Source organism: Panthera tigris, chromosome A2, assembly GCF_018350195.1.
Source record: "Panthera tigris isolate Pti1 chromosome A2, P.tigris_Pti1_mat1.1, whole genome shotgun sequence".
Taxonomy (NCBI): domain Eukaryota; kingdom Metazoa; phylum Chordata; class Mammalia; order Carnivora; family Felidae; genus Panthera; species Panthera tigris.
The window spans coordinates 4,241,917-4,254,062 of record NC_056661.1 but is presented as its reverse complement, the minus strand read 5'-3'; the positions used below and the strand labels follow the sequence as shown (position 1 = coordinate 4,254,062).

The window sequence follows — 12,146 nt, the reverse complement described above, 5'->3', positions numbered from 1 at the left end:
CTGATGATTGTGGGGTCCTCCCAGTCCTGCTCCGGGTCCTCTTTCCAGAAAGCTGAAGAAGCCCTCCCCCCCCATGACAAAGCCGTTCTAAGGAACTAAGACCTAAAGTTTTTCCCCGAGACAGTAATCGATACCCTAAGACCGATGATACCCGCAGCCACAGAGCCCCTCCTCGAGTGGCCGTTCTCCCCATTCTGACCTCAGAGCCCTGCGGGGGATCCCTTTCCCACCCCAGGCGCTCCACGGCGCTCTCCTGGGAATCAAGACCCCGCGCCGCCCCTCCCACCTGCGAGCCCAAACCCACCGCGCCCCCTCCTCGACGGCTCCGCGTTCCTAAAGCGCCCCCTGGCGGCGCCAGCCGATTCAGGGCGGTGGGTGAAGAGGAGGGGTGGGCGGGGCTGGAACCTCCGTGGCCCCGCCCCACCCCGGCCTAGTTACCGAAAAACACCCGCCCTCGGCCCCCGCATAGGGCTTTTTCCCGCGCGGTCCCGGCCGCCTCCCGCGTTCCTTGGGCCGGGTGCTCTGGTTTCTCTCTACTGCCGCCCGATTTCTTGGGGCCTCCTCACTCTGGCCCAGGCCGCCTGCGTTCCTCTGATGCCAGCAACCCTGGGGTTTATTTGGGCGTTAGACCTTCCTAGGATTCGCCGCACACACACACCCTCCCCCCACCCCGCCCTCAACACACACACGCGTGCACGCACGCACACCCCCCAAAGGGCTTGTGCAAGTTGCATCACTACGCGGTGATGGGGGGACGCTCAGGCAGCCTCACCCCCTGTACTGGGGCTCATGGCGGCGTAGGATGTCTGGGTGTGGGCTCAAGGAGCAGGAGTCTGCCGGGGTGTGAGCGTGTGGGTAGAGTGGGGGCATAAGAACGAGCAGGTATGAGAGAAGTGGTGGCATCGGGTCCGCCCGGTCCTGCTCCAGGATGGAAAAGACAGGTGTCTGCTCCCCGCGGCCTTGGGCCGATACCGCTTGTACGTGCCTCAGTTTCCCCATCTGTAACACGGGGTATTATCAGTAGATCCTCCTAGGGTTGTAGTAAAGACTGAGTAAACGTGAGTAACCATGCCTTGCTGGTGGTGAGTGGTGCCCGAGCGCCTGCCATTTTTTTTTTTAATTTTTTTTTAACGTTTATTTATTTTTGAGACAGAGAGAGACAGAGCGTGAACAGGGGAGGAGCAGAGAGAGAGGGAGACACGGAATCTGAAGCAGGCTCCAGGCTCTGAGTTGTCGGCACAGAGGCCTACGCGGGGCTCGAACCCACGAACCGCGAGATCGTGACCTGAGCCGAAGTCGGACGCTTCACCGACCGAGCCACCCAGGCGCCCCAAGCGCCTGCCATTCCCGTCGTCACCATGTGCAGTGACACGCACACCCTGGCCTGGAGACAGAGGTACGGCACCCATGACCATTCACACGGAGACCCACCCCAGATCTTTGATCCAGGCAGGGTCACGCCCAGGGCCCTCATGAGAACGGCGCTGACCCTACACGCACAGGGTGGCCGCAGTCACCCAAGTCCTTGCCTGAGGACAGGTCCGGGCACACACACAGGTGTCCTCACTTCGCCTCCAGCCGGACACTTATACACATGGACACAAAGCTCACACTGCTCCCTGACACACACACACACACACACACACACGCACACACCGTTCCCAGTGGAGACACGGACACAGGTACCTCACTGGCCCTCGAAGTGGCTCCTTGATTGCTCGTGCATATTTACACGCCACCCGGCACCAATACATACAACTCGCACGGACACACGCGTGGGCGTGGCGTGTGACCCACTCCACACCCACTGCGGGTACGCGTGGCCGCACGGACACAACTCACTCCCCCGCGGTGTGCACGCACACAGCCCTCGGGGGTACTTTTCACCCAATAACTCACGACACACGCACCACCCCGAGTGTGCGGTCGCCACCCCACAGCCACCCCCACACGCGCGCGCACACATGCCGGGCCAGTCTGGGAGGCGTCGCCCCTCGGCGCACATGCAGCTCAACCAGGAGCCCACCCCCGCCCCACAGCCACCGTTAAGCTGTCACCAGCTGCCCCTTGGCCACCTCCCGCTCGCCCCGCGCTGCCTGTCGCCCCCTCCCCGCCGTGGCGGGGGCCATGGGGGTGGGGGCGTGCAGACACATGGGGCGCAGGACACACACATGTGCCCAGCATGTGGACGCTCGTAAAATGGTCGCCATGGCAACAGCAACTTGAAAGATTCGCCTCTTCCTCCGGGGTGGGCAGGGGCAGGGGCTCCCGGCAGAGGCCACGGTGGGTGGGGTGAGACGAAGGCAGGAGGTGGGACACCGGGACGCCCTCGGAGACCCCGTCCCACTCAGGCCCCCAGGAAGCCTGTTCTGCCCCGGGCCAGCGCCACGGGGCCACAGGAGACGCAGGTGCACTCCCTCCTGTCACCCTCACACACCAGCGCGTCGCCTCACACAACCCTGCACCCCTGGCCGCTCTGTGGCACCAACCCACACACTCTGTTACCCCTTGGCCAGGCGGTGACAGACACCCCGTCACGCTGGCTGACTCACACGGCAGCTGGGAACTGGGGCGCCGTGGGCGCGCCCTCCCTCCGGCCCCCATCCCCCTCAAAGGAGCTGTCTGGGCCCGGCTGCCCGGGAGGCCAAGAGGATCCAGGGGCCGGTTCCATTTGCAGGAAACACGGGTATTTACGACGCTTTATTTTTAAACCCTCCTTCTCCCAGACGTGGCTGCTGTGGGGCGGGGGTGGGTGGAACCGAGCCTCCAGCGTCGCCTGCATCTAGTGCAGGGGACTGCGGTCTCCCCAGCACACGGAGAGGCGCAGGGAATCCGAGGCTCAGTGAGGAGCAGGGGGCACTCGGCCCCTGCGGTGACATGAGCCTGCTGACCCCAGGGTCAAGGCCGAGGCGGGGGTGGGACAGCACAGGTGCACCCAGGACCCAGCTCTGCCACCTGCCTGGCCTCCGTGGTGTTTGCCTGGGAATCAGTTCGACGTACTCACTGCCTCCTAGGATGTCTCCCCCAGGTAGCTCCGGGCAATGCCCCCGCCCCCCACACGGCTCTGTGCTCGCTCGGCAGCTGTGAAACCCAAGGACCAGAGAGGTCAAGAGGCTGGCCCAAGGTCACACAGTAGAGAAGAGGCTCCAACCTGGGGCCGGATGATTCCAGAACATTCAGCCCCTGCCCTGGCCACTCCTCCACCCCTGACCCCCTCCCCCGGGGGCTGGCCCCCTGCCCTCCCCGGGCAGTCACTGCTCCCAAGGGAGCGCTCTGTTCACTGGTGGAGGCCCATGCAGAGATTCTGGGAGGCCAGCGGCTGCTGGCCAAGACACGGACTTGGCCGGTGGAGAAGTTTCCATCTTAGCATCAGGAGCTGGTCCAGGCCCCGCGGGCCCAGGGCTACACCCCAGGACCCCCAGGAACCGGTCCTACAGGGGTGGGGGTGGCCCGGAGGCCTCTGTGTCTTCTGTCTGTTCAGGCACCCCCCGCTGGAGCCTCAGCCATCTCCATACCCTGAACGTGGCCCCACCCCACAGTGAGCTGCTAACTGGGTTTGCTGGGCCTCAGTTTCCTCAGCTGTGAAATTGCTCCCATATTTGCCCTGTGCCCCGTGCAGACCCTGAGTGGTGGGTAGTGTCGTTCTCCCACGGGGAAATGAGAGGGCTTGTCGGGGGTCACTGGGATGGTGGCCAAGAGGCTCCCCTAAACTAGACTTAAGGGCTCTTAATTTGACAGTCATCCCCACGCTGGACGACGCTGAGAGTGGAGAGAGGCCTCAGCCCCGACAGGGGGACACAGCCCAGGGTCAGAGTTAGGGTCTGGGGGGGCCGGTTAGAGCTGGTGGCCTCGGCCAGGATGGGGCCCTTGAGGCCTGTGGGTGGCAGGAAGGGGCCGGCCGGTTCCAGGCGGGGGAGGACGGGAACAGGAGGGCTGGCAGCCGTTTCTGCAGGGCCATTTGCAGCCACAGGACACAGGTCAGGGGCCATGTCCCCGGGGGCCCCAGGTCAGCAAGGTGGGAAAGCCATCAGGCCGGCCCGAGGGAGCCCGGGCGGCGGGACAGGCAGCTGGGTGGGGGCGGGCTGGGGCTCACAGAGGCACAGCCGCACACACGCAAAAGCCACAAGTGTCTACACACTGTCACACACGCACATACAATAAGCACAGACACACCCTCACAGACACACATCAACACTCACCCACACACCCCGCAGTCACACACACTCAGCAGTCACACACACACACACACACACACACACACACACACTCACAGCAGCCCCAGCTGCCAAGGCTCGCGGGCGCCCTGTGCCACACACACACCCCAGCACCCTGGCTCTTGCCATCCACCCGCCCAACTGCTGTCTCGTGTCCTTGGCCTGGGCTGCCCTAATCCCTGTCTCGTGTCCTGAAGCCAGAAGATAAGGGGCAGCTGCAGTCCCAGATAAAGGAGGAGCAGCCACAAATCCGGGGTGGCCCCGGCTGAGTCGGGCACTGAGCCCGGGCCGCACCCGCCTTGCTGCTCCCACCCCATCCGGCCTGGCTAAGAGTGACAGAGACATGGAGGGGGAGAGACACGGGGAGGGGGCAGGGAGACAGAGAAGAGGGGCTCGGAGAGAGAGATGTAGACAGAAGCAGAGGGAGAGAGACAGACAGAGACCCCTAGGCAGGCAGACGGAGGGAGAGAGAGTGCACGCAGCATACATAGTGACCGGCCAGAGTGCCAGCAGCGCCTGCCCTGGGCCCTGCCTCCCCGCATCCGAGTGCCTCCGTGTCCCCATCTGTACAGTATCCCCTGTGCCCCTGCCTCCTTCCTCCTTCTTCAAATGAGTCCAGAGAGGGCATCCAGGGGCACCAGGGTGGCTCAGGCGGTTGAGCATCTGACTCTTGATCTTGGCTCAGTTGGTGATCTCACAGTTCACGGGATCGAGTCCCAAATCGGGCTCTGAGCTGACAGCACAGAGGACTCTCCTATTCTCTTAAAATAAATAAACTTAAAAAAAAAAAAAAAGGCATTCAGAGGATGACTCAGGGCTGAATCAGGCGACACTCCACACAAGTTCTCATCCCCTGCCACAGCCTCAGTGAGGGCAGGATCCCCTAGAGCATTCCCAGCCCCTCTGTGCCTCAGTCTCCCAGCCATGATAAGACGCACTAATTCAGGGGTGCGTAGGTGGCTCAGTCGGTTGAGGTTCCACTTTGGCTCAGGGCATGATTTCACCATTCGGCAAGTTCAATCCCCGCACTGGGGTTGCTGCTGTCAGCGCAGAGCGACTGTGCTTAGGATCCTCCCCTGTCTCCCTCCCTCTCTGCACCTCCCCACTTGCGCTCTTTCTTAAAAATGAGCATTAAAAAAAAAAAAAAAAAAGATGCGTTCTCTTGGCAAGTGTTCATTGAGCACCTACTGTGTGCTGGGCCTGGTGCTGAGTGCTGGGGACACAGAGTGACTAAGGTGGACCCAACTGCTACCCTCTCTGAACTCATAATCCAGTGGGGAAGATGGTATGTGGCCTGCCAGGCCACAGGATGATGAGGGCCATGATTCCCGGGCGGGGGGTTGGGGGGACATGCTCAGGTGTGCTGCAGAGCCTGAAGGGGGCAGTATCCCCAGCAGGGGGCAGTTAGAGAGGCTTCTGGAGGAGAAGGAGGAGGGAGGGAGAGGAGGGGAGAACTAGAGGGTGAGTGGAATGAACAAGGTAATTGGGAGCAGGGAAGAGACTTCTTGCAAGAGGGAACGGCATATGCAGAGGCTGAGAGGTAAGACTGGCTCGTGGGAGGTCTAGGAATGAACTCGATGCTTGAGTTGAGGGGGTGGTGAGGAATGAAGCTGGGGAAGGCAGCAGGGGCTGGGTCCTGTAGGAACTTGGAGGCTGTGGTACAGGGCTGGGGCAGCAGGGAGACATGGAAGGATTGGGAGCAGGGGAAGGCCGTGGCCAGATCTGTGGCTGGGAGGGTCAGGATGGGGCTGTCACGGGCAGGATGGAAGACTGATGCCCAGAAAGGTGGTGATGGACTAGAGAGAGACTCTGGAGGTCAAGTGAGCAGGACACAGGAACCACAGGCTGTGGGGGGAGAGGCGGGCAGCTGATTCCCTGGGCTCTGGCTCAGGACGGTGGAGCGGTCCCTGGGCCAGCAACCTCTGGGACCCATGGATTCAGGTGGATTTGGGATGAATGCCCGTTCCCTCTACACAAGGTCAGAGAGTAGAGTAAGTGAGTTAATGCAAGAAAAGGGCTTAGATGAAGTAAGCGCTCAATCATTGCTTAGTTACTGGTAAATAATTAATACTACTCCATTATAATTAGCAATTAATATTACATCATCAATATTTATATTGTTATCAATGGGCAGTCCACAGTACCCTCTCCTCCCCTTACAGGAAGCCTTCCTTGATTGCCTTACACAGAAAGGGCAGGCCATCGCAAGGCAGACCCAGGGAGCCCTTGGAGGCCCCGGAAGAGGGGAGGCTACGTTCAGGCAGCCCTCTGTGGGCCTCAGTTTGCCCACCGATCCAACTATCTCCCTAGGGAGCTGGGGAGCCTGCCGGACGGTGCGGGGAGACTCCTGATGGACCCTCATCGAACAATAGCACGGGCATCTTAGGAGGGAGGAGTGAGCTCCCGGCCCAAGCACAGCTCGGCATGGACTGCAGTGGCTTCTCCCAGTTTTGGATTCCACTAATTCCACCGCTTTATTCCCAGACTGTCCTACAGAGGGCAGCCGAGGCCAGCGACGGGGGACAAACCGCTCCGCCCACACCTCGGCTCCTACACCAGCGCTCAAGGGTAGGGATTCGTCTGTTTCAGTCGCTGCTGTAGCTCTGGCATCTAGGACAGCACCTGGCACGCGGGCACTCAACTAACTACCTGTCGAATGAATGCCCCGCGTAAAAGTGGTGGAATTTAAGTTTGCTTAAAGCCCCAGCTTTAAAGTTTTTCAAACACTCCTGTGGGCCGACTGCGGCCCGTCGGGGGAGGCTCGCGTGCGGCGGGAGAGTCAACAAGCATCTGCTCGCCCCGCAAACAGCTCAGCGGTACCACCGGGCCTGGGACCCGAGGCTCCGCCCCCACGCGGCTCCGCCCCCACGCGTCGACGCTCGTATAATGGCGTCACTTGGAGCGCCCCGGCCTGCGCGTTTCCCCCGCCCGACCGGGAAGACGCACTCGCGACCCGGAAGGCCTTCCCGCCACACTCGGAGGCGGGCGTGAGGGGGGTCGATGGCGGAGGGAGCGGCGGAGGCCCCAGCAGAGAGTGGTGGCGGCGGCGACTCGGGAGCCAGCGCGCCGGAGCGGGGGGTGGCGCCCATTAAACCTCAGTGAGTCGCCGGGGCCGGGGGAGAACCTCACGAGGCCTTCCCGGCGGCTGCCAGGTGTGCTGGGCGTGCTGGGCGACGGGGGCAGCAGCCCACACGGGAAGCTCGCAGGCTCTTCAGTCGGGGCCGTCCCAGCGCCCGCGGGGACCGCGGCGCCTCCGGACACCGCGCGCGTTGGGGGCTGTCACGTGTGCTGAGGACCCCACGGTGCCTGCCGGGGCGGGCAGGGTTTGCGGCCGGGGCCGCAGTGCGTGCTGGGGACTGTAGTCTCCGCGTACGGCGGGAACGGCACTGGGGCACCTCCGGCCAACCTCGGGCTTGTGTCTGAAGCGAGGGCCGTGGGGCACGCTGGGGAATGTGGCGGCTGTGGCCCCGTTGCAAGGCATGCAGGGACATGTAGTTTTCTCTGGCCGAGCGTCGCCAGGGACGTTCAGGTCTGTTTGTAGTTTGGCTCAACGCTGTGGGCAGTGGGACCCAGGCACAAAATAGGTCCTGCCTGTGGCCTCGAGGTGCATCCGGGCCAGTAGTCGGCGGGTTCTAAGCAGTGCGCTTCGCATCAGCAGAAGCACTTAAGCAGGGACAGGCGTTCTCAGCCCCTTTCCCCAGCGTGCATTGCGACTGAGCTCCAGAAAGGACTCCCTCCACAAGCCCTTTCTCCGACCGCCTCTCTACTGGCAGATACCTCACCACCAAGGAGCAGTTCCACGAGTTTCTGGAAGCCAGAGGGGAGGAGAAGCCCAGCCAGGAAACCGAGGCAGGAGACCCTGGTGGCAATGACCTGGTTGAACCTGAGGCCAAGCGGATCCGACTGGAAGATGGGCAGACGGGGGAGGCAGCTGAACCTGGGGAGCAGCCGCAGGTTCAGAAGAGAGCCCGGGGCCAGAACAAAGGGCGGCCCCACATGAAACCCACCCACTATGACAATAATAGGCTCTGCCCCTCCCTGGTCCAGGTGAGTAATTGTTGCTTGAAAGTCCCAGAGACCTGCGGTCTGAGCCGCCATGCCCCCAGTTTGATCCTCAGGAAGTTAGGGCATAAGAGTCATTATTATTCCCATCTTTCAGCTGGACTAACAAGCTCGATGATGTCACCCGTGCGCCCAAGGACACACGGCCGGGAGGGGAGGGATTTGAGGTTCTCCGCCAGGCTGCCTGGCTGTCTCAGCCCCTTCCCGCCCTCCCTCGTTGCCTCTTCGTTTCCACGCAGGAATCAGCCGCAAAGTGTTTCTTCGGTGACCGCTGCCGTTTCCTGCATGATGTGGGCCGCTACCTGGAAACCAAGCCGTCGGACCTGGGCCCCCGCTGTGTGCTGTTCGAGACCTTTGGCAGGTGTCCCTATGGTGTCACCTGCCGCTTCGCCGGGGCGCATCTGGGACCCGACGGCCAGAACCTAGTGCGGGAGGAGTGGGTCCAGGCCCCGCCCGTGCGCAACGGCCTGGACAAGGCCCTGCAGCAGCTGCTGCGAAAGCGCAAGGTCCGCTTTGAACGCGCCGAGCAGGCCCTACGCCGGCTGAGCAGGGACCGGGTGCCAGGCCCCTCCCCCGCTGCCGCAGTCCCCAAGGTCACGGGGGCCGAAAGCGCCCCCGGGCAGGACAGTGGTGACACCCAGCAGGCCCTCCCGGGGCCGGATGCCGGTGCCCTTCCCAGCGGCTCGGTGTGGACCCGTGGGCCCCTGACGGATGAGGACGTAGTCAGGCTGCGGCCTTGTGAGAAGAGAAAGGTACCTGTTTCGGGCTTCTTGTTCGGGGCAGCGGTAGCGGCGGGGGCAGAGAGAGCCGGACAGAGAGTCAGGGCTGGGACGGAGGGAGGCACAGGGAAAGGCTTCCTGCAGGAAGGGGCATCGGGGTGGGGTTTTGGCAGTCGGGTCGGAGCTCTGCAGCAGGGGAGCGCGCGGAGAACGGAGCGGTCCTCGTGGAGGGATGCGTTGACGTGTGCTGAGGCGCAGAGGGGGGCACTGCCGGGCAGGGCAGGGCAGGGCAGGGCAGGTGCTAGGCCGGGGAGATGGGAGGCTCGAGAGCCCTCGCAAGCCTGGCCGGAGGGGCGAGCTTCCCTGTGTTTACTGCCCTGCAGCTGGACATCCACGGCAAACTGTACCTGGCCCCCCTCACCACGGTAGGTCAGCCCGACGGTGCCGAGTGACCTCCCCTGCCTGGTGGGTCCTGGGGCTGGGGCGGGCGTCCGGGGTCCCCACCCCCCGCGTCCTCATGTGTGTGCGTCTCCCCCCGCCGCCCCCCAGTGCGGGAACCTGCCCTTCCGGCGGATCTGTAAGCGCTTCGGGGCCGACGTGACGTGTGGGGAGATGGCCGTGTGCACCAACCTGCTGCAGGGCCAGACGTCCGAGTGGGCTCTGCTCAGACGCCACCAATGCGAGGATGTCTTTGGCGTCCAGGTGGGTGTTGCCCGAGGGAGGGAGGCGGGAAGGGCCGAGGGGCTCTTGGCTGTCTGGTTTTAGAGCAGGGTTCGGGGCCGGATCTCCGACTCAGTCACTCCCAGACCCCTCTTGCCTCAGCCATGGGCCGGAGCGCTGACCCGATGCCCCGTCAAGGGCTGAGGGCCTTGGCCCGGGGCCACTGCGGGAAGACGGGGCCGCTGTCCGGATCCCCGTGGTGGGCGGGGGCGGTCTGGACCAGCTCTTCACCACCTGCCGCAGCTCGAGGGCGCCTTCCCTGACACCATGACCAAGTGCGCCGAGCTGCTCAACCGCACCATCGAGGTGGATTTCGTGGATATCAACGTCGGGTGCCCCATTGACCTCGTATACAAGAAGGTAACGGCCGCTCGGCCCTGGACCCCCACGGTGTGGGTGGGGCAGAAGCCTGGGATCTGGCCTTGCCGCCTGCCGAGTCCCTGGAGACCCGCGGGCATCCCTGTGCCTCGGTTTGCCCGTCTGGGCAGCAGAGGCTGAGAAGGGCGTCAGGCCCGGCCTGCCTCCCGGCCTCCCTTGCTCCCGTTTTTCCCAGGGCGGGGGCTGTGCCCTCATGAACCGCTCGGCCAAGTTCCAGCAGATCGTCCGCGGCATGAACCAGGTACGCGCCTCGACGTCCCTGCCCTGTCCCCAGCCCAGCCCAGCCCAGCCCAGCCCCGCCCCGGGCCCCGCTGACTGTAGCCATCGCCGCAGGTGCTGGACGTTCCCCTGACGGTGAAGATCCGCACGGGCGTCCAGGAGCGCGTGAACCTGGCGCACCGGCTGCTGCCCGAGCTGCGGGACTGGGGCGCGGCCCTGGTCACGGTGGGTCTCGGGGCACAGAGGGTGTCGGGGCCGCGGGAGCGCTCGGCCGCCCTTCCTAATGGTCCCTCTCTGCCCGTCTCTCCCTCTTGCTCTCTGGCTCTCCCTTCATCTCTGTCTCCGTCTGTCTCTTTGTCTCTCTGTCTCTCTCTCTCAGCCTGTCCCTCTTGATCTCTCTGGGTCTCTTTCTCTGTGTCTGATTCTCCGCCTCCTGGGTCCTCCCTCCCCGTGCGTGGCTGCCTTTTCAGCTCCACGGCCGATCTCGGGAGCAGCGCTACACCAAGCTGGCCGACTGGCAGTACATCGAGCAGTGCGTGACAGCGGCCAGCCCCATGCCCCTGTTCGGTGGGTCCCCCGCCACCTGGCTCAGACCTCCCGCCAGCCCTGCGCTCTCTTGGGCCGCATGCCTGGACCGCCTCCCCCCCCCCCCGCACCGCCGGGACCCTTCCCTGCCCTCGTGGGTGTCGCTGGGCTGGCAGGAGCTCTCCCAGAGCTCCCATCGACACGCGGCTCCCTGAGACCCCAGCCTCTGTCCCTCAGGAAACGGGGACATCCTGTCGTATGAGGATGCCAACCGTGCCATGCAGACTGGCGTCGCCGGGATCATGATCGCCCGGTGAGTGTGCTCCGTGCGTGGAAGTATCGCAGAGCGTGGGGAAGGCGCCGGCGCATCCGAGCTTTGTTACGGCCGCCGCCGCCCCCAGCCTCGCTGCCTCGCTCCCCCCGCTCTCCGTCCCCAGCAGGTGGCTCTGCCAGGACACGGGGCGGAGAGATGGGGTCCCGGCCGCCGGCGGGGGTCGGGAGGGGACCGGACATTCGCGCCCGTGTGGGCTGGCACTCTTGGGCTTTGGTGGTCGGGTGAGCTTAGCTGCGAGGCAGGGACCAGGGCTCCGTCCTGACGGCCCCCTGCCCTGCCCTGCCCCGCCCGCCCACCCGCAGCGGTGCCCTGCTGAAGCCGTGGCTGTTCACGGAGATCAAGGAGCAGCGGCACTGGGACATCTCGTCGTCCGAGCGCCTGGCCATCCTGCAGGACTTCACACGCTACGGCCTGGAGCACTGGGGCTCAGACACGCAGGGCGTGGAGAAGACCCGGCGATTCCTCCTCGAGTGGCTTTCCTTCCTGTGCAGGTGGGCGCCCGCGCTGTGCGGCTTGGGGGGCTGCGGGTGGACGGCTTGGCCTGACCCCGCGCCCGCCACCTGCAGGTACGTGCCCGTGGGCCTGCTGGAGCGGCTCCCGCAGAGGATCAACGAGCGGCCGCCCTACTACCTGGGCCGCAACTACCTGGAGACGCTCATGGCCAGCCAGAAGGCGGCCGACTGGATCCGAATCAGGTGCCAGGAAACCGAGGTGCCGCGGTGTGGACGGCTGGGGGGGCCAGGGGGCCCCAGGCCTGACCCTGCCCTCTGCCCTCTGCCCTCTTCACAGTGAGATGCTGCTGGGACCCGTGCCACCCAACTTCGTCTTTCTGCCAAAGCACAAGGCCAACGCGTACAAGTAGTCGTGGGGGTGGGAAGGGGCGTCTGAGGGCCCGGCGGGGTCTCGTGCTGTGTGAGCAGACAATAAATTTTATTCTTTTAAAGCCCAGGCCTTTCTGTCACCCCAAAGCTTCCC

The 12,146-nt window shown here is 64.1% G+C and overlaps 1 protein-coding gene across 2 annotated transcripts; it reads left to right on the top strand.

The window, feature by feature from the left end:
- The first annotated feature begins 7,128 nt into the window (after nt 1-7,128).
- DUS3L (dihydrouridine synthase 3 like) lies at nt 7,129-12,114 on the top strand. 2 transcript variants are annotated; one of them, XM_042977903.1, is made up of 13 exons: nt 7,131-7,312; nt 7,988-8,261; nt 8,516-9,028; nt 9,379-9,420; nt 9,545-9,697; nt 9,959-10,075; nt 10,269-10,334; nt 10,427-10,537; nt 10,783-10,879; nt 11,075-11,150; nt 11,474-11,662; nt 11,738-11,866; nt 11,961-12,114. In XM_042977903.1, the coding sequence occupies exons 1-13, from the start codon at nt 7,215-7,217 to the stop codon at nt 12,031-12,033; spliced, it is 1,938 nt and encodes a 645-aa protein (XP_042833837.1). In that variant the 5' UTR covers nt 7,131-7,214; the 3' UTR covers nt 12,034-12,114. The 2 variants fall into 2 exon arrangements, 1 of the variants encoding a protein (XP_042833837.1); XR_006214594.1 differs by lacking the exons at nt 11,738-11,866; nt 11,961-12,114 and having other exon boundaries at nt 7,129-7,312; nt 10,692-10,879; nt 11,474-11,565.
- The last annotated feature ends 32 nt before the right edge of the window (nt 12,115-12,146 follow it).

What these genes read in the sequence shown, in the direction of transcription:
- DUS3L (XM_042977903.1), top strand. Translation starts at nt 7,215, where the DNA reads ATGGCGGAGGGAGCGGCGGAGGCCCCAGCAGAGAGTGGTGGCGGCGGC. An exon ending in TCGTCCGCGGCATGAACCAG is followed by an intron (nt 10,335 to 10,426) that starts GTACGCGCCTCG and finishes CCATCGCCGCAG; the next exon opens with GTGCTGGACGTTCCCCTGAC. An exon ending in GGGGCGCGGCCCTGGTCACG is followed by an intron (nt 10,538 to 10,782) that starts GTGGGTCTCGGG and finishes CTGCCTTTTCAG; the next exon opens with CTCCACGGCCGATCTCGGGA.